The 25,513-nt window shown below is 48.3% G+C and overlaps 1 protein-coding gene across 10 annotated transcripts in view; it reads left to right on the top strand.

The window, feature by feature from the left end:
* Positions 1-25,513, top strand: part of ASAP1 (ArfGAP with SH3 domain, ankyrin repeat and PH domain 1) — a 975,348-nt gene that overhangs the window by 541,812 nt on the left and 408,023 nt on the right. For all 10 annotated transcript variants that reach the window (XM_029592039.1, XM_029592032.1, XM_029592035.1 and 7 more), the window contains one exon: positions 18,824-18,987. In XM_029592039.1, the coding sequence (XP_029447899.1) occupies positions 18,824-18,987 (164 nt within the window). The remainder of the gene's footprint in view (positions 1-18,823; positions 18,988-25,513) is intronic.

The following is a 25,513-nucleotide window of genomic DNA, read 5'->3' as shown; positions in this document are numbered from 1 at the left end:
GGAAAAAATAAAACTGAAAAGAAGGTCCCTAATTATATGGGAGATGAAAATTGTACTGCAACAGAAACAAATACAGAAGCAAGCTTTCTTGTTTTTAACCACTACTGAAAATCTTGTCATGCAAGCAGTATATTACTCCAAAGGCTTTACTGGAGTTTAGCAATCAAAGAAAACCTTTTTGTTTTTTCCTTTGGTATTGCTACAGTTAGGGATTTCTAATTCTTTACTCTTCTGCACTGCCAGATCAGGTATCCCAGCCTTTTTGAATTAATACGTTTCTTCACCATCATATTAAAAAATAATTATTGTTATTCTGTCAGAATTTTTAAAACTGGACTCCTAGATCCCGATATCAGAAAACCAGAACAATTATATCAAATGTTTCAGTCTCTTAGATTGAGTATATGCATAATAATAAGGTGGTGATAGTGATTGGTGTGAGAAATTTACTATGGCCTACTTTATTTTTTATTGCAATGTCTTGTGCTTTATGATTTTTTCAGCTGTGTGTTAGCAGGGATAAAGGTGGATAAAGGTGAACCGGTATATGTAGTGTATTTCAATTTTCAGAAGGCGTTTGACAAAGTCCCTCATGAGAAGCTTCTACGAAAACTAAAAAGTCATGGGATAGGAGGAGATGTCCTTTCGTGGATTGCTAACTGGTTAAAAGACAGGAAACTGAGAGTAGGACTAAATGGTAAATTTTCTCAGTGGAAAAGGGTAAACAGTGGAGTGCCTCAGGGATCTGTACTTGGACCGGTGCTTTCCAATATATATATATATAAATGATCTGGAAAGGAATACGACGAGTGACATTATCAAATTTGCGGATGATACAAAATTATTCAGAGTAGTTAAATCACAAGCAGACTGATATACATTACAGGAGGACCTTGCAAGACTGGAAGATTGGGCATCCAAATGGCAGATGAAATTTAATGTGGACAAGTGCAAGATGTTGCATATAGGGAAAAATAACCCTTGCTGTAGTTACACGATGTTAGGTTCCATATTAGGAGCTACCACCCAGGAAAAAGATCTAGGCATCATAGTGGATAATACTTTGAAATCGTCAGTTCCCTGTACGTACCAGGATCATTCCAGACGGTGGGTTATGTCCCCCGTCCAGCAGATGGAGTCAGAACAAAAAATTCCCAGGGGAGGACCCTTATAGCCACGCCTCCCCTGGCTCAATCCACAGTATAGTTCTGACTCCAGCAGATGTTGAGCAGGGGACACTGCGGTCCCCAGCATCAAGCCTTAGGGTTTTCTACTTTCCTAATTTATTTTATTTTGCTGTGAGGGATCAAGTTGCTTGCTACTAAATTTATTTTAACTATTTAGTTTTAGAAAAAGCAATTCCTTTTTGTTCCTCAGAGAACAATTTTTTTTTTCTTGCTGACAGGCTGTGTTTCTGTCTTATTTTTCTTTCTTTCCTACCTCTTCCCTTTTTTATCACAGGGTTGGAGGTAAGTGTTTAATTTTTGTTTTAGGGCGTCGTTTATTTGGGGAAAGAAAGAACTACGACGGGGCTTTTAGTTCCGAGGGAGCACATCGGTGGTGCCGATCCCTCCCCTTTTGCCCGAAGCCGCTTGTACCCGCCCCACCCTTGAGGTGGACGGCAGTCTGAAGTTTTTTCTTCCCGACCCGCGGCCCCGCGACGTAATATTCCCCGGGGCCGCCTGCCGTCGAGAGGTCACATTCCTCGACGGTTTTCTCGGGTCAGTGGGTGGGTAACCGGGCCGGACCTTCAGTCTCTCTGTACAGTTTGACTGATTAGATTTTTTTTCGCGCGCGCGTGCTGCCCCTCCTCCCTCCTGTCAGGTTTCAGTTTCTTACTATGGTAAGCAATTTACCTGCTCCGACCGAAAAAATTTTTCTGTCAGTATGTCTTCAGAAGGGGAAGACAGCCCTCCTCCGAGGGAGGTCGAGCGTCTTCAGGACCGTGGGGAACGAAAGAGACACGCTCCGTTTCCGTCGTCCGCGGCAACGGCGGCCATTTTGTCCTCAGCTACAAACGACGGTTTCTCTGAGGAGAATACAGATGCTCAATTTTCTACTACCCTGCCTATCTCTGCTGCCGGAGTTCCGCCTGTGTCTCAGCCTGGGACATCTTCTCATGATTTTTTCTCTCCTGAGTTTGTAGTTCTAATGCACAGAGCATTTGTATGCAGCAGAGACAGCTTTCTGGGGGGAGGGGGTCCTCCTCCAGCTAAGCTGCCTTGTACTATACCTTCCCTGGGAAGTCTCTTTCCCCAAGGTGACACCTCTCCTCCGAAGGGACGCCCAGGAATTTCTGGGGGTTCCCTGCCCACTCCAGCAGCTCCGCAGCCAGTAGGGGGTGGAGATCCCTCTCTGGATCCACTCTCTGATGATCCTTCCCTGGTGGCTCATGTCGAGGGAGATGATCCCAGGGTTCTCAGAATTTTTCAAGCTGGAGAGCTAGAGGAACTTATACCTCACATCCTACAGGAGATGGATATTGACCCTCCTCCGGACCCAGTGGCTCCAGATCCTAATATTAAAAAGGGGGATCCTCTTTTAGCAGGTCTTCGTCCACTAGCAAAGGCTTTTCCTACGCATCATTCTATCCTACAGCTAATTTCCAGGGAATGGGACACTCCTGAGGCTAACCTTAGGGTTGGTAGCGCTATGGACAAATTATATCCTTTGCCAGCGGATTTTTTGGAACTTCTTAAGGTCCCTGCTGTGGATTCGGCTGTTTCTGCTGTGACTAAACACACCACCATTCCTGTCACTGGCGGAACAGCATTGAAAGATATTCAGGATAGGAAATTGGAAGTCTTCCTGAAGAGAGTTTTCGAGGTTTCAGCTCTGGGTATGCGAGCTGCTATATGTAGTTCATTAGCACAGCGGGCAGGACTCCGATGGGTGCAACAGCTGCTTACTTCACAGGCTCTTCCAGATTCTGAGGCTCAACAGGCTGAAAGATTGGAGGCAGTGGTAGCTTATGGGGCTGATGCTCTCTATGACCTTATCAGGGTTCAAGCTAGAGCCATGGTTGCAGCGGTGTCGGCGCGCCGCCTCCTTTGGTTAAGGAATTGGTCCGCGGATGCTTCTTCCAAGACGCGTCTTGGGTCTCTTCCCTTTAAGGGCAAGTACCTGTTTGGTGAGGACCTGGATCAGATTATTAAATCCCTTAATGAGAATACAGTTCACAAGTTACCAGAGGATCGGCCACTCTCGTACAGGACTTTTAATACTAACAAAGGCCGATATCGTAATCAACGCAGAGGGCGTCCCACCAGACAACAACCACCTCGACCCCCTTCATCTCGTTCACACACTTGGAATCGGTCCTTTCGAGGCTGTCGACCCGGTAAGGATGGTCAAGTTGCGGGCACCTCGGCTAAGTCGTCTCAATGATGCCAGGCGGACCCACGAGTCGATTCCCCAGCTGGGGGGTCGACTTGCGCTCTTCTACAAGGCGTGGGTCCAAATAACCTCAGACCAATGGGTTCTAAGTATTCTAAGACATGGCTACGCGTTAGATTTTGTACGCGCTCCACCAAACAGATTCCTGTTCTCACCTTGCGGGTCTCTTCTCAAGCGCCAGGCAGTTCGACAGACCTTAAATCGTCTACTTGCCTTGGGGGCTATTGTGCCGGTGCCGGTCTCCGAACTGGGACGGGGTCACTATTCCATTTATTTCATAGTGCCCAAGAAGGAAGGTACGTTTCGTCCAATCTTGGATCTCAAAACAGTCAACAACTCCTTCCGCGTCCTTCGATTTCGCATGGAGACGCTGCGTTCGGTCTTGGCGGCTGTACATCCGGGAGAATTCTTGGCCTCCTTGGATCTGACGGAGGCATACCTACATATTCCGATTCTTCCTTCCCATCAACGTTATCTTCGCTTCAAGATTTTAGATCAGCACTTTCAGTTCCGGGCTTTACCTTTTGGCCTAGCCACGGCACCTCGAGTTTTCACAAAGATAATGATCGTAGTTGCAGCGGCGCTCAGGAGGGAAGGAATTCTGGTACACCCTTACCTGGACGATTGGCTCATCAGGGCGAAATCACAGTCACAGGGAATTCAGGCGGTCGACAGGGTAATTCAGCTCCTCCAGACCCTGGGGTGGATAGTCAATTTTACAAAAAGCAAGCTTCAACCTTCTCAGACTTTGAACTTTCTGGGTGCCCACTTCGACACAAGAGCTGCCATGGTGTTTCTCACCCAAGAGAGGGCGCAGGCTCTGCGCGAGCAGATCATCAGGTTCTTGGCTCTCGAGTTTCCGAGGGCGTGGGACTATCTTCAGGTGCTAGGAACCATGGCCTCCACCATCGACCTAGTGCCATGGGCGTTTGCTCATCTACGACCACTTCAGAGGGCATTGCTTTCCCGTTGGAAGCCAGTGTCCCGGGAATACCAGGTGATCCTTCCAATTCCAGACTTTGCAAGACGCACTTGTGTGGTGGATGGACCCCTTGAATCTAGCTCAAGGTGTTTCCCTGCATTCTCCAGACTGGATCATAGTGACCACAGATGCCAGTCTCTCGGGCTGGGGTGCGGTCTGTCAGGACAGTGCGATACAGGGAAAGTGGTCGAAGGAACAATCGTCTTGGCCCATAAACCGTTTAGAGGCCAGAGCAGCTCGTCTTGCCCTACGGGGTTTCCTACACCTTCTACGTCTCAGAGCGGTTCGAGTCCTATCGGACAACGCTACCACGGTGGCGTACATCAACCGTCAGGGAGGCACAAGGAGTCGGTTGGTGTCATTAGAGATCGACCAACTAATGGATTGGGCGGAGCGTCATCTTCTCCGTCTAGCAGCCTCTCATATAGCAGGCGTCGAAAACGTACAGGCGGATTTTCTCAGCCGACAACACCTGGATCCGGGAGAATGGAAACTCTCGGAGGAAGCGATGGCTCTGATCATCGAACGCTGGGGAGTTCCTCGCCTGGACCTCATAGCAACGGCCAGGAATGCAAAGGCAGCTCGCTTCTTCAGCCGAAGAAGGGAGCACGGTGCAGAAGGAGTCGATGCACTGGTACTTCCTTGGCCTCAACAGTCCCTTCTGTATGTCTTTCCACCGTGGCCTCTGGTGGGAAAGGTCATTCGAAGAATAGAAGCTCATCAGGGTCCAGTGATACTCGTGGCACCGGAATGGCCTCGACGCCCGTGGTTCGCGGATCTCCTCCAGTTGGCGATGGAGAATCCTCTTCGACTGGGGCACCTCCCGCAGTTACTACGCCAGGGTCCAATATTTTTTCCAGAGGCAGATCGCTTCTGTCTTGCGGCCTGGCTTTTGAGAGGCGCAAGTTAAGACGTTGCGGTTATCCTGAACCAGTTATTTCCACTATGTTACGGGCATGAAAGACTTCCATGTCGGTTACCTATGTCCGGGTATGGAAAGTCTTCGAAGAATGGTGTGTCTCCAAGCACATTCAGGCTCCACAGGCTTCAGTGGTACAGATTCTTTCCTTCTTGCAGGCGGGATTGGATCTCGGGCTAGCCTATAATTCTCTCTGGGTTCAGGTGGCGGCTTTGGGGGCTTTTCTTCAGGGGACAGACGGCAGTCTTCTGTCTTCTCATCCGGATATTCTGCGCTTCCTCAGAGGGGTCAAGCACTTGAAGCCTCCAATCCGATCACCTTGTCCTTCGTGGAACTTGAACCTGGTGCTTCGAGCTCTCTGCTCCTCTCCCTTTGAACCTTTGCGTTCGGCTACCCTTAAGGATGTCACTCTTAAGACAGTTTTCCTGGTGGCAATTAGTTCTGCACGACGAATTTCGGAGTTGCAGGCTCTCTCCTGTCGAGAGCCATATCTTCGTTTTTCGCCTGATGGGGTTTCCTTGCGTACTGTTCCTTCCTTCTTGCCTAAGGTGGTCTCCAGTTTCCATCTCAATCAGTCGGTGGACCTTCCTTCCTTTTCTTCCTCAGAATCGGCTGATCTTCGCAAGTTGGATGTAAAGCGAGTCCTATTGCACTATCTGGAGATAACCAATGAGTTCCGGCTCTCAGATCATTTATTTGTTCTTTGGTCGGGACCTCGGAAGGGATGTATGGCTTCGAAGCAGTCCATTGCTCGCTGGTTAAAGGGAGCGATCATAGCGGCATATCTTGGAGTAGGTAAGTCTCCGCCATTGGTGATTAAGGCTCACTCTCTACGAGGTCAAGCGACCTCCTGGGCTGAGAGTTCTTCTGTACCAATTCAGGAAATCTGTAGAGCGGCCACTTGGAAGTCAATTCACACTTTTACCAGACATTATCGTCTGGACGTCCGAGCTTCCTCTCTCGGACAACTGGGAGACAGGGTTCTTCGGGCAGGGCTGTCCACGGCCCACCCATGATGGGAAAGCTTTGGTATATCCCACCGTCTGGAATGATCCTGGTACGTACAGGGAAAAGAAAATTATTCCTTACCTGCTAATTTTCGTTCCTGTAGTACCATGGATCATTCCAGACACCCTCCCTTATTTTGGGGGTTTCGTGTTATTGGGGTCATCCCTGCTTACCTGTCTCTAGTTTCAGTCTTTTTCTGTACTTCTGGTACTTTAGACTGTACTTTTATCACAATACTGTTTGCAAGTTTTACAGTTTTCGGTTTTTTAGTTACAAACTAGTTTCCAATTTTTAGCCAGTTGGCTTTTTGTTTAGTTCACTTGATCCCTCTGTTTGTATTATCTCTTCTCTATTGGCTTTGATAGTCTGTTACTGAGGATTGAGCCAGGGGAGGCGTGGCTATAAGGGACCTCCCCTGGGAATTTTTTGTTCTGACTCCATCTGCTGGACGGGGGACATAACCCACCGTCTGGAATGATCCATGGTACTACAGGAACGAAAATTAGCAGGTAAGGAATAATTTTCTTCTCAGTGTGCTGCAGCAGTCAAAAAGCAAACAATGTTAGGAATTATTAGGAAGAGTATGGTTAATAAAACGGAAAATGTCATAATGCCTCTATATCGCTCCATGGTGAGACCACACCTTGAATACTGTGTACAATTCTGGTCGCCGCATCTCAAAAAAGATATAGTTGAGATGGAGAAGGTACAGAGAAGGGCAACCAAAATGATAAAGGGGGTGGAACAGCTCCCCTATGAGGAAAGGCTGAAGAGGTTAGGGCTGTTCAGCTTGGAGAAGAGACGGCTGAGGGGGGATATGATAGAGGTCTTTAAGATCATGAGAGGTCTTAAATGAGTAGATGTGACTCGGTTATTTACACTTTTGAATAATAGAAGGACTAGGGGGCATTCCATGAAGTTAGCAAGTAGCACATTTAAGACTAATCGGAGAAAATTATTTTTCACTCAACGCACAAAAAAGCTCTGGAATTTGTTGCCAGAGGATGTGTTTAGTGTAGTTAGTGTAGCTGGGTTCAAAAAAGATTTGGATAAGTTCTTGGAGGAGAAGTCCATTAACAGCTATTAATCAAGTTTTCCTGGCGTGTAGCCAGATGGACTCAGAACAAATGGGTATAGTATGCTCGTGCTAGCAGTTAGAGACAGATCTGACGTCAGCACGGGTGTATATATACCCCCACAGGAAGCGTAGCAACTTAGTCATTTCCGTCTCCAAAGCAGTTTGGAGAGCCTGCACGCTTCCTGAGCATGTTTTCCAAATCTACTTTTTCTTTTCTACTTACTGAAACTTCTACAGCATCGAGCCCCGCACTCCTGCGGTGATACCCTAAGGTCCCTCCCCCAGTAGAGTTTCCCGGGGTAATTTCCGTGATTCCCCGGAGGTTTAAGTCCTCGGTCCGGTGGCCAAATCGCGGCAGGGACACAGCCCCCGGGCGAGGTTCGGGTGAGGCTTGCGAGGCGCCTCGGTCCCAGTGTGGACGAGGCAGCGGGTGCATATCCTCAAACGCGGCGGTGAAGGTACTTGCCCTCTCCCCCCGCAGCTGGAGACCGCCTGGGTTCCAGCCGGGAAGCGCCGAGGATCAGGTAAGGTGTATGGCTTTTACTTCTGGTCTCCGAGGACTCGAGGATCGGCGGCGTGGCACGCCGTGGAGGGCGCCATTTTGTGGCCTTGTTCAGGTATTGAGCGCCCGAGATAGGCGCATATTCTATTCCGCATTGTGCGTATATTGCTACCCGCTTATTATTATTAAGCGCATGTGGAATACCATTGAGCGTGTATTGCTAACCGCTTATTGCTGAAAGCCTTTCAATCACATTGAGCGTGTATTGCTAGCCGCTTATTGCTGAGAGCATACTGACAAATATTGAGCATTTTTGCTAACCGCTTATTGCTGAGAGCATTTGAATGACATTGAGCGTATATTGCTAGCCGCTTATTGCTGAGAGCATATTGCATACCATTGAGCGTGTATTCCTGACTGCATACGGCTTAGCGCATATGGCATATCATTGAGCGCATATTGCTGCCGCATATTATTATTGTGCGCCTGTTGTATTAAGCGCATATTGCTGCCGCATATTGTTATTGTGCGCCTGTTGTATTAAGCGCGTATTGCTGCCGCATATTGTTAAGCGCCTGCTGTGTTAAGCGCATATTGCTGCCGCATATTATTATTGTGCGCCTGTGGTATTAAGCGCATATCGCTGCCGCATATTATTCAATGGAACAGAACGCCTCAGCATCTTCAGCGGGGGCGCCCCAGGCATTAAAGCCCTTGGCCTCTGCTCTGCATGCCAGCTTCGAGCCACGCACAGTAAAGAGCCTGACTCCCTATGTGCCCAATGTGAGGAGGCCGTGGGACCCTCGGGCCAGGACCAGTCTCAGCCACGTTTTGCTGACAGCTCCCCAGGGGCTACCCCGGATTTAGCGGTCAGTCTCGACCAATCGGGAATCCCGGGGGATGTTGTAGCCCGGCGATTAGAGGCTGCTTCAATTTCCTGGGTGGATCTCTTTAAGGGGATTCATGCCTTTGTACAGATGCAAACGGCGTCCCGCCCAGGCCCTGCGGTTCCAAGTGTTCCTGTTGTTCCTGCTGTTTCTGCGGTCCCTGTGGTGCCTGCGACTGCGGCTGCCGCTGCGGTGGCGGCTCCAGCGGATCCTGTTCCTGGACCTTCACGCCTTTATCGCGAGCGGGACCTCCCGCCGCTGGACAGTCCAGATCTGTCAGACCAGGAGGTTTCACCGGATGAGTCTGAACTCCCGGACGAGGGGGACCTTCCCCCAGGGATGGAGCGATATAGAACCATGAGGCGGTTCTTCCCTAAGGAGGATCTCTCGGACCTAGTGTCTCAGTGCCTGGCGGAGTTGGATATTACAGGGCCCAGCGCTATGGTGCCCTCTGCGCAGAACCCCCTGCTGGAAGGTCTTCGTCCTACAGCCCACCATTTTCCATTCTTACAAGCAGCACAGCAATTGATAGATTTAGAATGGGCTGCGCCGGCGGCCGCATTCAAAGGGGGTCGGGCCCTGACGGACATGTACCCACTGGCGCCGGCTATCCAGGAGCTGCTGGCGTGCCCTCAGGTGGACACCTTGATTAGCGCTGTAGTCAAGCTCACTACCATTCCAGTGGAAGGGGGGGGCGGCCCTCAAGGAGCCTCATGACCGGCGACTGGACACCATTCTGAAACAGACTTTTGAGGTGGCAGCTTTGTCTTTGCTGATCGCGACCTGCTGCACAGTGGTGACGCGTGCCTGTTTGTCACAGGTCAGGAACAACGCTCCAGCAGCAGACATGGAGTCCGCTCTCTCGTTCCTCACGGATGCTGCATCAGACCTAGTCCGAACAACAGCCAAGGGGATCTCCTCCTCCGTAGCTGCCAGGAGGCAGCTCTGGATCCGGAAATGGTCAGCTGATGCGCCTTCAAAGACACGCCTCACCAGATTGCCCTTTAAGGGCTCTTTCCTGTTTGGCAGTGACCTTGATAAACTGGCCAGCACATGGGGCGCTTCTCCAGTACCTCGACTGCCGGAAGACCAGGTCAGAAGGAATCAGCGCGCCTTTCCAAGGACCTCCAGGGGTAGAAGCTCTCAGCGCTTCATTCCCTACAGGAGTCGCTACCAGGCACCTCGTCCTCAGGCCAGGAACCAGTCCTTTCGGACCAAGCAGCGCAAGAGGGGAGCAGGCCCGGGCTCCGGTCCCGGCCACACCTCACAATGAGAGTCCTCCGATCCATCTGGGGGACGGAGCCATAGGGGGCAGGTTAACCCTCTTCTACCCCAGATTGGTCGAGATTATGTCGGACCACTGGGTCCTCGCCATCATCCGAGAGGGGTATTATCTGGATTTTCATCATTTCCCTCCGGACCAGTTTGTGGAATCTTCCTGTCCCACACACAAGAAGGCAGCATTGGAAGCTACCCTGGCGAGGCTCCTGTCCTTGAAAGCCATCATCCCAGTACCTGCCTGGGAAGTGAATTCTGGACACTATTCCATTTATTTCATGGTACCCAAGAAAGGGGGCACCTTTCGGCCCGTACTGTGGACCTCAAGTCGGTCAATCGATACTTAAGGGTCCCGAGGTTTTCCATGGAAACTTTGCGTTCCGTCAAGACCGCAGTACAGCCAGGAGAGTTCCTCACGGCATTAGACCTGTCAGAAGCCTACCTGCATATCCCGATCCATCCGGATCATCAGCGCTACCTACGTTTCAAGGTTCTAGGACGCCACTTCCAGTTTCGGGCTCTGCCCTTCGGGTTGGCCACGTCACCGCGGACCTTCACCAAGGTGGTTGTAGTGGTAGCAGCGGCACTCAGGCGGGAAGGAATTCTGGTCCATCCCTACCTAGACGACTGGCTGATCAGGGCGAAATATCGAGAGGAGAGCCTTTGGACAACCGACAGAGTGATCGCCCTTCTGGAAAGCTTGAGCTGGGTAATCAACCTCAGCAAGAGCTGCCTACAGCCTTCCCAGTCACTGGAATACCTGGGAGTACAGTTCGACACCCGGGCAGACACAGTCAGTCTCAATGCCAAGAGAAAGTTGAAACTTCAGCAGCGTATCCAGTATTTGATGGGAGCCAGTCGGCCCATAGCTTGGGATTTATCTGCAGATTCTGGGTCTCATGGCATCCACCCTGGAAGTGGTACCTTGGGCGAGGGCCCATATGAGACCTCTACAACACTCCCTGCTCTCTCGCTGGAGCCCCCGTCTACGGAACTATTCCACGCACCTTCATCTTCCAGCGAGAGTGCGGACCCAGTTGCGGTGGTGGTTGCAGTACAACCACATGAGCAGGGGGTCAAAGATGTCATCACCCACGTGGACTTTGCTCACCACAGATGCCAGCCTAAGCGGCTGGGGAGCACACTGCGAAGAACTCACCGCACAAGGGCGGTGGAACAGAGAAGAGTCAGCGTGGAACATCAACCGTCTAGAGGCACGGGCAGTCCGATTGGCATGCCTTCGATTTGCTCACAGACTGAAGAACAGAGCAGTCAGAGTGATGTCAGACAACGCCACCATGGTGGCATACATCAACCGTCAGGGCGGAACCAGAAGCAGACAAGTATCTCTGGAGATCGCCCCACTGATGGCTTGGGCAGAGGCGAATCTGCAGGACATCTCCGCCGTCCACATTGCCGGGAAGGACAATACCACGGCAGACTTCCTCAGCAGAGAACGCCTAAATCCGGGAGAGTGGCAGCTGTCACCCACAGCCTTCCAGATGATTGTGGATCACTGGGGGATGCCGGACATGGATCTACTGGCGGACAAGTCAAACGCTCAAGTACCCAGATACTTCAGCCGCAAGCGCGACCCGTTCTCATACGGAATCGATGCCCTGGTTCAGCCATGGCCTCCAGGGACTCTGCTATATGCCTTTCCTCCGTGGCCTCTGCTGGGCGCCATCATCCACAAGATTCAGAAGCACCGGGGCCTAGTTCTTCTAGTGGCACCAGACTGGCCAAGAAGACCCTGGTACACGGACATGAGAAGACTACTGGCAGGGGAACCTCTTCCCCTGCCTCCTCTCCGGGACCTTCTACGTCAAGGTCCCATCCTCCACGAGGATCCCGCTCAATTCTCTCTTACGGTCTGGCCATTGAGAGGGCTAGACTGAAGAAAAGAGGTTACTCGGAGCCCGTGATAGATACGCTCCTCCGAGCCCGCAAGTTTTCCACATCCCTCACCTACGTAAGGATCTGGAGAGTATTTGAAGCATGGTGCGACACTCATGGCTCCAATCCACATGCGACTACAATCCCTATTGTGTTGGATTTCCTGCAAGATGGACTTCAGAAGGGTCTCTCCCTCAGCTCCATCAAGGTTCAGGTGGCTGCGCTGTCTTGCTACGGCCCTAGGAGGGATGGCAAGACCATCGCCAAGCACCCAGATGTTTCTTGCTTCCTGCAAGGAGTCAAGCATATTCGTCCGCCCCTGAAGTGGCCTGTGCCCTTATGGAACCTCAATCTTGTTTTGGATTTCCTCGCGGGATCCACCTTCAGACCCCTTCGGGGCCTGTCTCTTCGTTCTCTTACCTTGAAGATGGTATTCCTATTGGCGGTGTGTTCCGCACGCCGCGTCTCAGAGCTACAAGCACTGTCCTGCCGGGATCCCTTTCTGAGAATCACTCCAGAGGCTATCCATCTTTGTACGGTTCCCTCCTTTCTCCCTAAAGTGGTCTCACAGTTTCACCTTAACCAAACTATATCCTTGCCTACCACGGCGGGTTTGAGGAAATCGGAAGAAGGGCGTTTGCTACGCCATCTCGACATAGGCAGACTACTGCCCAGATATCTGAAAATGACACAAGAAGTACAAAGGACGGACCATCTGTTCGTCCTGCACAGCGGGAGACGACAAGGGGAAGCGGCCTCTCGGCCCACCATCACCCGCTGGATTAAAGAAGTCATCAGAGCAGCTTACGTGGAGGCTGGGAAGTCTCCGCCTCTACAAGTCAAGGCTCATTCTACCAGAGCACAAGCGGCATCCTGGGCAGAATCCAGGATGCTGTCGCCTGCAGAAATCTGTAAAGCAGCGACGTGGTCCTCCCTCCATACCTTTTCCAGGTTCTACCGTCTGGATGTCCAGGCCAGGGAGGACTCAGTTTTTGCGAGGGCAGTACTACATGGTCCTCAGGCAGCCTCCCGCCCAAGCTGGGAGTAAAGCTTTTGTACATCCCATTTGTTCTGAGTCCATCTGGCTACACGCCAGGAAATGTTGAGATTACTTACCTGATGATCTCCTTTTCCTTAGTGTAGACAGATGGACTCAGCATCCCGCCCAGCTGCCTGTGCACATGGGTTTCACCGATTTAAGGTAAGCCATGTCATCGGTTTCCATAAGAGCGTACACTCTACCAGGTGTTCACGCCTTCTGGTTGGAAATGCTGGCGGTCTCCAGCTACTGTCAATCGGTCAGGGGAATCCTGTATCACTTTTCACTGAGCGTCAGTACACACATCCATAACAGCTTTTGCAAGGAAGATTACTAAGTTGCTACGCTTCCTGTGGGGGTATATATACAGCCGTGCTAACGTCAGATCCGTCTCCAACTGCTAGCACGAGCATACTATACCCATTTGTTCTGAGTCCATCTGTCTACACTAAGGAAAAGGAGATTATCAGGTAAGTAATCTCAACATTACTTAGGGAATAGCCACTGGTATTAATTGCATCAGTAGCATGGGACCTTCTTAGTGTTTGGATAATTGCCAGGTTCTTGTGGCCTGGTTTGGCCTCTGTTGGAAACAGGATGCTGGGTTTGATGGACCCTTGGTCTGACCCAGCATGGCAATTTCTTATGTTCTTATGTTCCTTAGCCCACACTAGGTATCTTGGGTGGATTATAACATGGGCACTGTGCTTGGTTGCCATTTTCATAACAATGGCTGAAAAAATCTTCTGAGCCCTTTTTATGTTAATTTTTTTTTTTTAGTAATAACTGTGGTTTAGCCAAACACCACTATTTTTTGGCAACATTACTATAGGTTAACATTTCAAGAGACCTCAACCATATCCATGGGATGATGGGGTGTGCCAAAATATATTTGTACAGGAATAGTTTGATCCTTAGTATATAGGTTACATTTGAGTGACGTTAATATGTTTAAAATTTTGTGACTCATATTGATAAGCTGGTACCAGCAGGGCCGGTGGAAGCATTAGGGGGCGCGAGCAGTGGTATACCGAGGGGAGGTCAGGGTGAGCCAATGCCCCCGAGCCATAGGGGGGACGTTGATGGCTGACATGGAGGCTCATGCGGCCGCTGATGGACCTCATCCCACTGGCGGCTGAGCAGGTAACTACTGCTGTGCTGTGTGCCAGACATACACAGCAGGAAGACTGGCAGGGCCGTGGTGGAGCTTATCTCACCACAGCCCAAAGAAAAAGGTCGCATCCAAACCTGCAGGTGCTCCTCCTCCTTCCTGTCCGCGCGGCCCCAGAAGAAAAATGTTGCCGGAGCCGCACGGGCAAGAAAGAGGAGGAGCATCAGCCGCGTACAGAAGAAGAGCAGCATTTTTAGTTCATCTCGAATCCCAAGTCGCAGCGGGCTGAGAAGAGGAGGCGGCCCGGTAGCAGGGCCAACGCGGATCCCACATTGCGGGCGGCCTGAGAAGATCAGGGCCGCTGCAGAGCCCATCCTGCAGTGACCCGTTTAGAGGAGGCCCAGAGGCAAGAAAGAGGCTGAGATGAGTATGAGATGAGTTGTGAGACTGTGTGTGGGAGTGAGGACATGAATGTTTTCAGAGACAGCATGTGAGAGCCTGTGTGTGAGAGAGACAGTATGTGACAGTGAGAGCCAGTGCTTGAGCAAGACAGCATGTGGGAGTGAGAGAGAGCCTGTGTGTGTGAGATTTAGACAGCATGTGCCAGTGAGAGACTGTGTGTATGAATGATTGTGTGAGAGAGAGCATGTGAGAGTGAGAGCCCGTGTGTGTATGAGAGAGAGAAAACATGTGAGAATGAGAACCTGCCTGTGTGTTTGAGGGAAGAGAAGACAGATGGAGAGAAAAGAAATAGAAAAAAAAGACAATATAAAGTAATTGGCAAAAAAATAAGAAAGGAAAGGTGGGGGAAAAAAGCCTGTGACCAGCTGATTAGAAAACTAAGATCAGACAGCAAAGGGAAAATAAAAATAAATTAATTTTTAGCGATTGGCACATGTAATCTTTGGGAATGTGCAAGAGTAGCACTTTCTCTATGCGGATCTCACAATGTAGGAGATCAGCATGGAGGAATTGGAAGCCCACGGGGCCTGCACAGAGGAGGCAGCAGAATGGGCTTTGGTGCCAGTAGCAGTAATCAGCACCTTCCCAATAGCCACGCGGCAGCAGAGGAATGAGAGAGGCTCCGAGGTTGCTGGCAAAAGAAAGAGAAGGGGGTCTGCCTTTAGTGTGTGTATGAATGGGAGACTGCCTGGGGGTGTATGTGTGTGAATGCATGGGTGCCTGCCTAAGAGTGTGTCTGTGTTTGAGAATGAATGGGTGTCTTCCTTGGGTTTGTATGTGTGAGAATAGGTGCCTGACTGTGTGGGGTATGTGTGTGTGAGAATGACTGGGAGCTTGCCTGGGTGTGTGTGTTTGTGTGTATGTGAAGGAGCCAGTTAGAGTGAGAACATGAGTGTGTATGAGAAAATCCAAGGGAGTAAGAGTTTGTGTATGGGAGGTGTGTGGAGGGGGAGAGAGTGTTTTAGAGCCTGAGAGTGTGAGAGCGAGAGGTTATAGTGGGTATAAGAGCATGAATGTGTATGTATGTGACAGTGTATGTGTGAGAGAGAGAGGATAACCTCCTAATCCTCGACCATATCAGGGTGACTGGAAATCAAGACCTCCCACGTATGGACAGCAGGGGTTTTTTAAAATCCTTATTAGTTTTAATTATTGGGTGTTATTTGATATATGTGCTGTTTTGAAATATTTTATTGGTGTTTGGGAAATTGTTAAAAAATGAATATGATTTTAATTAATAGAAATTCTATTATCAGTAGTTTTAAAATATTTTATTAGTATGGTTTTACTATTATAACTGATGCTTTATGTTTCTTGATGTTATTTGTTTAATGAGGAATGGTGGGTCTGTTTTTCCATTGTTGATACACTCAGTCTGGTTTCTTGGGGTTTCCATTTCAGTTTTTGTCTAATTTGTGCTCCTTTATTTTGTATTCTGTATATGGTGAGGGTCTGTCTCTGCTCTGTGTGTGTGTAAGAGATTCTGCTAGCATGTAGTGTCTGTAAAGGGATCTAGCGCAATCGGGTTTGTTTTGTTTCCTCAGTAGGTGGTGTATTGGTATTCTAGGACCCAGTGTAATATTTACCCTTAATTTTTCACAGGTTTGAGACCTTGGTGTTATTACTATTATGATACGATGGGATTGCAGTATAGATTTTGAGTGTCTTTTTTGCGGGGTTTTGTGTTAGTTCACTCACAATGTGTCTGGCAGTGGAAGGTGTTTGTGCTGCTGTTACTGTGAGATGACACCAGAATTTGAAAATATCTTTTAGTATGATGAGCTGTAAGGGAAACATCAAAGCTCCATTGTTTGGGGGAATTTCAGTGGATGCACAGAGTTAGAGAACTGGAGGAGCAGGATTTATATTGACATTCTGTCCCTTCCTATAAATTCCAGACTTTACTCTCATAGTCTTATAGAATTAGTTGAATGAGGCTATCAAATAATTTTATTGTAGTTTTACTAGAAGTGTGAAACTGGCCAACTTTTTTAAAATTACGCAGAAGACCCTTTGGACTTCTTTTTTTTTTAATAACCAATTTTAAAGCAGGATCCATGCTATAGAGGTGGGTGTGATGAAGAAATATCATTTTGGCTCCCCTTCCCCAAAATTCTTCTGTCTAGAGATGCCACTGATTTCTGTGACCTTAAGCATTAGTATAAGAAGGATTAAGGGGGAGGATTCTGGAAAGGCACACAAATGCATTGGCCCCCGGGTGCCGGAGACCCTTGGTGTACCACTGGGTGTGAACCATATGGGGCCACAAGCAGCGGCAAAGAGGAGTGGAGATTTGGCTGGCCGTGAGCAGTGCCCAATCTGCTCGCAACCCAGGAAACCACACAGTCAGCGGGCGTGATTGAGAATGAGGTAGGAGTCGGGGCCGAGACCAAGAGATGGCGGCGCGACTGGGGTGGAGGCGCAAGAGAGAAGGCTCGCTTAGGGTACCTAATTCCCTTGCACCGGCCCTGGGTACCAGGACAACGTCTGCTTCACATTTTTCCTGATCCCAGTGAAACCAAGGGAAGGAGGCTTTTAATACACCCTGACATATATTGTTGCTTGTGTAGGATTTTTTTTTTAAGGAATTGCATATGAAACTATACAGTTATATAAACTAGACTTTAGCTGCGGTTCTGCCCTTTCAGCTACAACACAACGTGCTACTGTCAAAGGATAGAGGACTGCATACTCAGTTTCTGGCTTTTGTAGCAGGAATGATTAAAATAGGACATTGTGTAGGAACATTTGGGAACTCTTGTCAGCATAATTAAAGCAAGAAATATTGTTTTTAATGGAATAAAACACTGAATAAAAACAATGATTCGAGTAAGAAATAGTAGATTGATGTTGGGGGAAAAAAAACCATTTTATTGTAGAAGATAGCAACTATAGTAAGGGTTCCTCTAAAAGGGTTTCTGGCTTAAAATTCCTTTGCCTACCCTGTCATTCTTCCCACCCACCTAAATTTGCTATACTATTTACTTTATTCCTCACATTTCCCCTTCCACAATTTACATTTCATTTCACTGATTTCTGAGGTGTACAAAACATTTTTGTCATAGAGAAAATATGAAAACTCATTTAGTTCGTCTGGCTACCTTCCCCCCCAACTCATTTTTCATTCTTTAAATTCCCAGCCCGAAACTGCATGGTTGGGTGGTACTGGAAACCATTTGCTGGCTCAGAGGCCTGGAGGGTTAATTTCTGTGGAGACACCTCAGCACTACTTTTATGGCCAGCAGGGGCCAACATAGCAGCTGCAGAAGCCATTTCTCCTTTTTCAAGGAATAAAGTATGTTGCCTCTGCAGTGTATCCAAACTCATCTGGCTTAGATGGACAGCAGACTCAAACCCAAGACTTCTTCACTGCAACAAGGGATGTATAGCCTGAATCACATCTCATCTCACTAGTTGGCCCCACCATATTCATTTTTTTTTTTTTTTAATTCTTTATTTTAATTTCTTCATTAATTATTACAAGCAAAATGTATACATATATTGTATATTCGTTTCATAATCAAAGTAATGTTCAAGTTTTACCCTTATAATCAATATATCAGCAATATCTTGAGGAAAATGTAAACCATTAGAAAAATCATACTGAGCGAATTGACAAGAATAAAGGTGTAATATAAGGCAACTAGAGATAACAAATTCTATACTATACGCTCTCAAACATTTTCTGCACTTTGGGGGTGTGAATCTAGGAATGTCTGTAATGCTGCAACCTCGAAGAAAACATACTTTTGACACTTACACTTACATGGATATCTTAAAAGAAATCTGGCACCTCTAGCCAAGGTGCCATGTTTCAATCTAAGAAACTTGTCTCCTTATTTGAGTTGCCCTAGACAGGTCTGGATATATCCAGATCTGTTGGCCATGATAATGTTGTAATCTATTACATAAAATTAAATATAATACTGTCTCTCTTTCTTGTGGAAACATAAAAGATACAAATAGAGTTTCTCTTGATGTTATCACTGTTTCAATCATTGTTTCTAAGACATCTGATAAATCAATGGATTGCTCCGGCTGCCCTTCTCTTGCAATAGATTTTTTTTGGGATATAATAGATCTTAGTTAGGGCAGGAATACCCTGCTCTGGTATCTTTAATATATGTAAAAGATATTCTTTAAACATATCTTTTGGTGGAATAATTCTCAAAAATGGGAAATTTAATATTCTTTATTCTTTTTAAATAAGTTAATTTCATCAGAGCGAGCAGTGAAGCATTATATAATTCTTTCTGTTTCTATAGATGGATATCAGTGCTGACAAACAGCAAAGAAGAGGCACTAAATATGGCATTCCGAGGGGAGCAGAGCACTGGTGAAAGCAGTTTAGAGGATCTGACCAAAGCCATTATTGATGATGTATTAAGACTACCTGGAAATGACGTTTGTTGCGATTGTGGATCACCAGGTATTTATTTTACTTCATTCTTCATTCCTGATTAAAATGAGAAGATGGTTGGTTATCAGAAATCTGCATTTATTTATAAAAAACTAGCCGTTAAGCCCGTAACAACGGGCTACATTAACATTTTTTTTTTTTTCGGTCCATTTCCTTACCCCTCATTCTCCCCCTCCCCCCTCTCCCCTCACTCTCTCCTCCCTCCCCTCACTCACTCTCTCCTGTCTCAGCTCATTCAACCCCTTCTCAACCCCTTCGGACGGCGCAGACGGAAGATCTCCGGGGGAGGTCCCTCCCTCCTGTGCGCCGCCACAGCTACTGGTACTGCTCCTCGCCGCCGGTACTGCTCCTCGCCGCCGCCGCTACTGCTCCTCGCTGTGCCATTCTTGTTACAGGCAAGCTCTGACCGACGTTCTGCCCACGCATGCGCGGTAGAGTTGCAGCACGTCGGTCAAGCTTCATTTATCTAGTTTATAAAAAATTTCTATAAGGCTTCCCCGGATCTCAACAGAATGCCCAAAGCAGTTTACAAAAATACAGCTAAGTGCCACATGTTATATATGTAACCCTTAGTGGGGTTTTAAACCCAAGGGCACACCAAACATTTATTTCTCTTCAGGGGCTGCTCTGGCTAGCTAATTCCATCCCATGCTTGACTCTTAATCCCTGGGGGGGATATGAGGGTAAACTTTCTCTTGTGACCCAGACTATGTTTTGCTGCTCCCAGTGTGTGTGTGTAAAGTATAAGTGCATCTCATGAAGTAAGGGGTTATGATAAATCAGACAGAACTAGGGTTTGGGTGTTAAAGTAAATTTTACTGATTAGTAATCATTAAAGCAAATCATTTGTTCATAAAAGTGAAGTTGCATCTGGTTGATGGTACATGAAGGTTTTTCCTATGTAGGAAGGTGTCCTTCATTCAAACCTCTGGGTAAAGCCCCATGGTGATTTTAATTGTGCAAAGCTCACCCAGTGGCTAGCCGGGAATCCTAGTGGAAGGGTCCCCACCTTCACAGTAAAACCAGTCCTACCTTACTCTGTCTCCTTTCTGGACACACAGCTCATCCTGGTCCCATAGGTGTGGAGATCCAGTTGGGGGTCTCCTGATCTTGTTCTTCCATCCTTGATTAGTTGATATTTCTGAAGGGACTTCTCATGGGGAAAAGTCAAATAAGATCAGGCTAGTTCTCAGCACTGCAATCCCAGCGGGTGGGGGTGGGGGGGGGGATCCAAAAACCTCCCCATTCTGTTCAAGTCCAAAAAACCACTTCAGAAGTTAAACTGAATACAAATCATGCCCTCACTGTCTCTCACAGCAGGCTCCATCACTGGTGCTTGCCCACCTAGAATTTAGAGTGGGCTCCCAGATCTATGGTCCCCAGGAGAGACCTTCAAGAAAACTACATCTGCTTTTGTTCTATATTCCCAAATTGTAAATATTTGTACTGTTAATATTGTACTATTACTCTTGATCCTCCGGCCCCATGCACCCTTGCTGAATTTAGTTTATTTTAATTATTTAGTTTATTTTAATTATTTATAGTTTTAATGTTGATCAGCCATGTATCATTATATAATTATTTTGGATTGTAAAGCTTGTTGCTAATTTAATGTTCATTGTAAACCGAGGTGATGTTTGCTAACGAGCCGCGGTATATAAAAACCCTTAAATAAATAAAAATAAATAAATCAGGTGTAAAAATCTATCTCTCTGTAAATTAGAAGAAGGACCAGAAACTCCCATTTGGGTGAAGCTGGGAGGCATCATCAGAGTGTGAAAATCACATACTTATTTTCCCGTAGATAAGCAGCCCTTATGGCACTTGCTTTTAACCATGCCAGTCTTCTTGCCGCTATGGCATTAGCCATGGTCTTTGCCAACGTTTCGAATCTCTCATAGATAGAACGTAAGATGTCAAAGGCCCTCTTCCATGTCATAAAGTTCCTGAGGGGGGCTAGCATCCGTTTAACCACCTATCAAGAGGGGTTTTAGAGATTGTAGGCATTCAAACAAATACTGAGTGACATAGAATTGGTGGTTTTGAATTTTTGTATTCAACATGCCTGATTGGAACGCCTTCCTTGCAAAGTCAACCAGACATTTGTTATCTTGCCCTGGGGGGGGTGTACGAATGTAACCTCAACTTCTTAGCTTTCTGCATTGCCGATTCGACAACTACCAACACTGCTCTCTCTCTCCACTTCCTGGAGCTGCGAGCCATGCGTTATGCATTTTATGCCTTAAAACACTGCCTCTCATAAAACATTTGTGGATACAGACAGACAACATAGTGACAATGTGGTACTCGAACACTCAGTGATACACAGGCTCTTATCTGCTCTGCCAGGAAGCTGCGCAATTCTGGACCTGGGCTCTTGCACACTCCATGCATCTCCAGGCCACTTATCTAACAGGCATACCGAATGTATTAACAGACAATCTCAGTCGATGACTCCATCCTCATGAGTGGTCTCTGAATCCATGTGTAGCGAGGAAACTCTTATAGCACTGAGGTCAGCCAACCATCGACCTCTTGCGTCTGAATAGAACCACAGAGTGGACAGATTCTACTCCCTACACATGCAACGAAATGCGTTACCATGGACGCCTTTGCTTGCCCCTGCAACAAAGGCCTCCTATATGCATCTCTTCCGATACCGCTCATAGCCAAAACTCTCGTATGCTACAACAGGACAGGTTTCCAATGATTCTCATAACCATGTCCTACCCTCGACAAGTATGCTTCCTCTTAATTCTCGACCTATCACTCCAATAATCGATTTGCCTGCCCACTGGTCAATCTCATAACACAGTCTCACAGATATTCTCAGGTACTTGTAGCTTCACAACAACCTTCCACACGTAAACCTTACCATTCGAACTGGACAATTTTTACCACATGGTGTGTACAAAAGGGTATTGGCCCCCATTTTTTTTTCTTTTTTTTTTTTTTTGCACCACTCCATCTCTATTATGCTATCTAGGATACCTTTCGGATTCTGGTCTCCAGACACCCACCGCACGGGTACACCTCAGTTCCCTTTCAGCGTACCACCTGGGACTAGGGGATGCCCGATTAATGGCTCAACCCCTTATGAGTCTGCTTATCCATGGGTTCGCTACCAATTAAGCCTCCTCCACAATCACCACTTATGGAATGGGGCCTACATGTAGTGCTTACAAGTCTCATACATTCCCCGTTAGAGCCTTTGCATTCCTCTAACTTTAAAATTCTGACTTGGAAAATTCTTTCCCTCGTAGCCATCGCTTCTGCAAAAAGGGTCAGTGAGTTACAAGCCTTGTTGCATACTCACCCGACACTAGGTTCCTCTGTACTCACCCTAATTTTCTTCTTAAGGTAGACAGAACCTCTCACCTTACTCAGAATATACTCTGCCCACTTTCTCCAAAGGCTTCTCTCTCACCAGGGTGAGAGGGTTTCTCACAGGACAAGCAGGATGGTTGTCCTCACAAATGGGTGACATCGAGGATGGAGCCCACCACGGAAAACTTCTGTCAAAGTTTAACAGAACTTTGACTGGCCCCTACTGGGCATGCCCAGCAAGGCACTGACCCTGCAGCCAGCAGGGGTCTCCCTTCAGTCTTCTTTTTTCCGCGCAGCAGTTGCCACGCGGTGAAAGGAGCTCTTCTTACCACGTTCCTGACAGGAATTCGGTTTTTTTTCTTTCCGAAGAAAATTTGCCCCTCAGGGGTCTCCCTTCGACAAATTTTTGTCACCTTCGCGGAATCGACTGCTGTCGATTTTTGGCCCTCGAGGCCTGTTGGCACTTACCGATCCCGCGGCTAAATTTGGCCCTAGGCCATGGCGACGGGGTTCCGTCGTTGTCCGGATTGCACCCGGACTATGTCAATCACAGACCCCCATAGGGTTTGTGTTTTGTGTTTGGGTAGTGAGCATGATGTCCTGACTTGCACCAAATGTGCCTTAATGACACCTAAAGGTCGCAAAGCCAGGATGGAGAAGATGGGGCTCCTCTTCCATGCACCCACCCCAACGCCATCGATAGCATCGACGTCATCGGAACCGGCACCGTCGAAGTTGCACCACCACCGTCAACCCTCCGGTGACCGTCCACCATCGATGACTTCCCGGCCGTCGACTCCTGTCCCCTCCCCGGATGGGCGAGGAGATCGGAAGGACAAGCATCGCCATCGACGGCACAAGTCTCGGCCCGTCAAGGATCCACAACCATCGACCTCTGAACAGGCCGAGCCACCGACTAAAAAGCCTCGGTCAGACCTGGCACCGTCCACGTCTCGTTCGCAGGCACCGAGGAAACCCTCACCCTCTCGGGGTGTGGGAGCCGTGATCCCACCGGTTACGGTGGTCCCTCCGGCTCTGCCTCAGCCTCCCTCTCCCATTGAGCCGGGTATCGTTACCCCTGGTCTCCGGGCAGAACTGGACCGGCTGGTCCAGGAGGCCATCGAGAAAGCGATGCAAAGGTTCCAACCTCCACCGGCACCGACCCCGGTACCGACTCCGCCACCGAGGAAGGAACCGACCACCGAGCCTTTGGTGGACGCTCTAGCACCGCTACTGCGCCGCATGGAGGCACTTATGACGGCCCTTCCATCGGTGATTCCAGTAGCACCGACAACACCATCGTCTCCGACAGGATTCTCATCGGCAGGAGAAACACCGTTTCTGATTCCCCCGTCCGGGGTGGTCCCATCGGTGCCTTCGCATATCTCTCCACCGATCTATCCTTCAGCTCCATCGATTCCAAGACCGGCACCGATTCCATCGGCAGCCCCGAAGCCCTCGATGCCATTCCCAATTCCGCCTGCAGCACCGATTCCATCGACATTTCACTCGATGCCTTCGGATCCTCAACCAGGTCCTTCAGGGCTTCAAGCCCCACATGATCCTTACGATACCTGGGGTGATGATACATCTTCTGACACAGATTTACCTTCACCACCATCTCCTACAGAGAGTAGAAAACGATCTCCTCCTGAGGATCTCTCCTTTATTAATTTTGTAAAGGAGATGTCAGAAATTGTACCTTTTCAGCTGCAATCTGAGACCGATGACAGACACCAGATGATGGAACTGCTCCAATTTCTGGATGCTCCAAAAATCATCGCTTCCATCCCCATTCACCAGGTCTTTCTTGACCTTTTAAAGAAAAACTGGGAATCTCCTTCATCTGTGTCTCCAGTTAACAAGAAGGCTTACTCCACATACCTCGTCCAGTCAGCACCAGGGTTTCAGAAGTCTCAACTGGATCATCGCTCTGTTGTGGTTGAGTCCGCGCAAAAGAAGGCCAAGCGTCTAAAGCCACACTCTTCCACTCCACCTGTCAAGGACAATAAATTCCTGGATAGTGTGGGACGGAAAGTGTATCATGGGGCTATGTTGATTTCACGCATAGCTTCATACCAACTTTACATGACTCAATATAACAGAGCCATCCTTAAACAGATGAAAGACTACGCTGACACATTGCCAGACCAATACCAGCCACAGCTTCAAGCCCTTCTTAACAAAGGGTTTGAGGCAGGGAAGCACGAGATCAGAACGGCCTATGACATCTTCGACGCTTCCACAAAAGTTTCAGCTACTGCCATCTCAGCCAGACGTTGGGCTTGGTTAAAGTCATCCAACCTTCGCCCAGAGGTCCAGGATCGTCTAGCTGATTTACCCTGCTTAGGGGACAATTTGTTTAGAGAACAAATTCAGCAGATTGTGGCAGAATTAAAAGATCACCACGAGACGTTGAAACAACTTTCATCTGTTCCATCTGAGGTGTCCTCCAAACAACCACCTAAGAAGGACTCTAAAAAGTCGTTCTTTCGGCCACGTCGTTACTATCCTCCATCGGCCAGGCCTCGTCCTGCTCGATCCTCCAACAGACCTCAGCCACGTCAGCCTAGGAAACAAAGACCTGCTGTAGCCCCACCTCCTGGGCCTGCGGCGGGCTTTTGACTTCCCTGTACGGAGCACATGCCACATCCCACTCCCAGACATCCCTGTGGGGGGTCGACTGTACCACTTTTTACAACGCTGGATACAGGTCACCTCAGACCAGTGGGTGCTAGCAATTATCGCACAGGGTTACCACCTCAACTTCATAACTCTTCCGGCAGACTCCCCGCCTCTTCAAGCATGGAGTCTAACCAGCCATTTGACGCAATTACAACAGGAAGTATCCCTTCTTCTGCAATCAAATGCTATAGAACCCGTCCCTCCCTCTCAACGAGGGAAGGGATTCTATTCCAGGTACTTCCTCATACCAAAGAAATCAGGGGGGCTACGTCCCATTTTGGACCTTCGGGCCCTCAACAAATACCTTCAAAAAGAAAAGTTCAAGATGGTAACCCTGAGCGCGCTGCTCCCTCTGCTGAAAAAGGGGGATTGGCTGTGCTCTCTCGACCTCAAGGACGCTTATACCCACATTGCGATTACACAATCCCATCGCAAGTATCTGCGGTTTCTGGTAGGCCGCGACCATTATCAATACCGGGTACTACCTTTCGGTCTGGCATCTGCTCCACGAGTCTTTACCAAA

The sequence above is a fragment of the Rhinatrema bivittatum genome, chromosome 2 (genome assembly GCF_901001135.1).
Source record: "Rhinatrema bivittatum chromosome 2, aRhiBiv1.1, whole genome shotgun sequence".
In the NCBI taxonomy this organism is placed as follows: domain Eukaryota; kingdom Metazoa; phylum Chordata; class Amphibia; order Gymnophiona; family Rhinatrematidae; genus Rhinatrema; species Rhinatrema bivittatum.
This window is presented reverse-complemented; position numbering and strand designations above follow the sequence as displayed.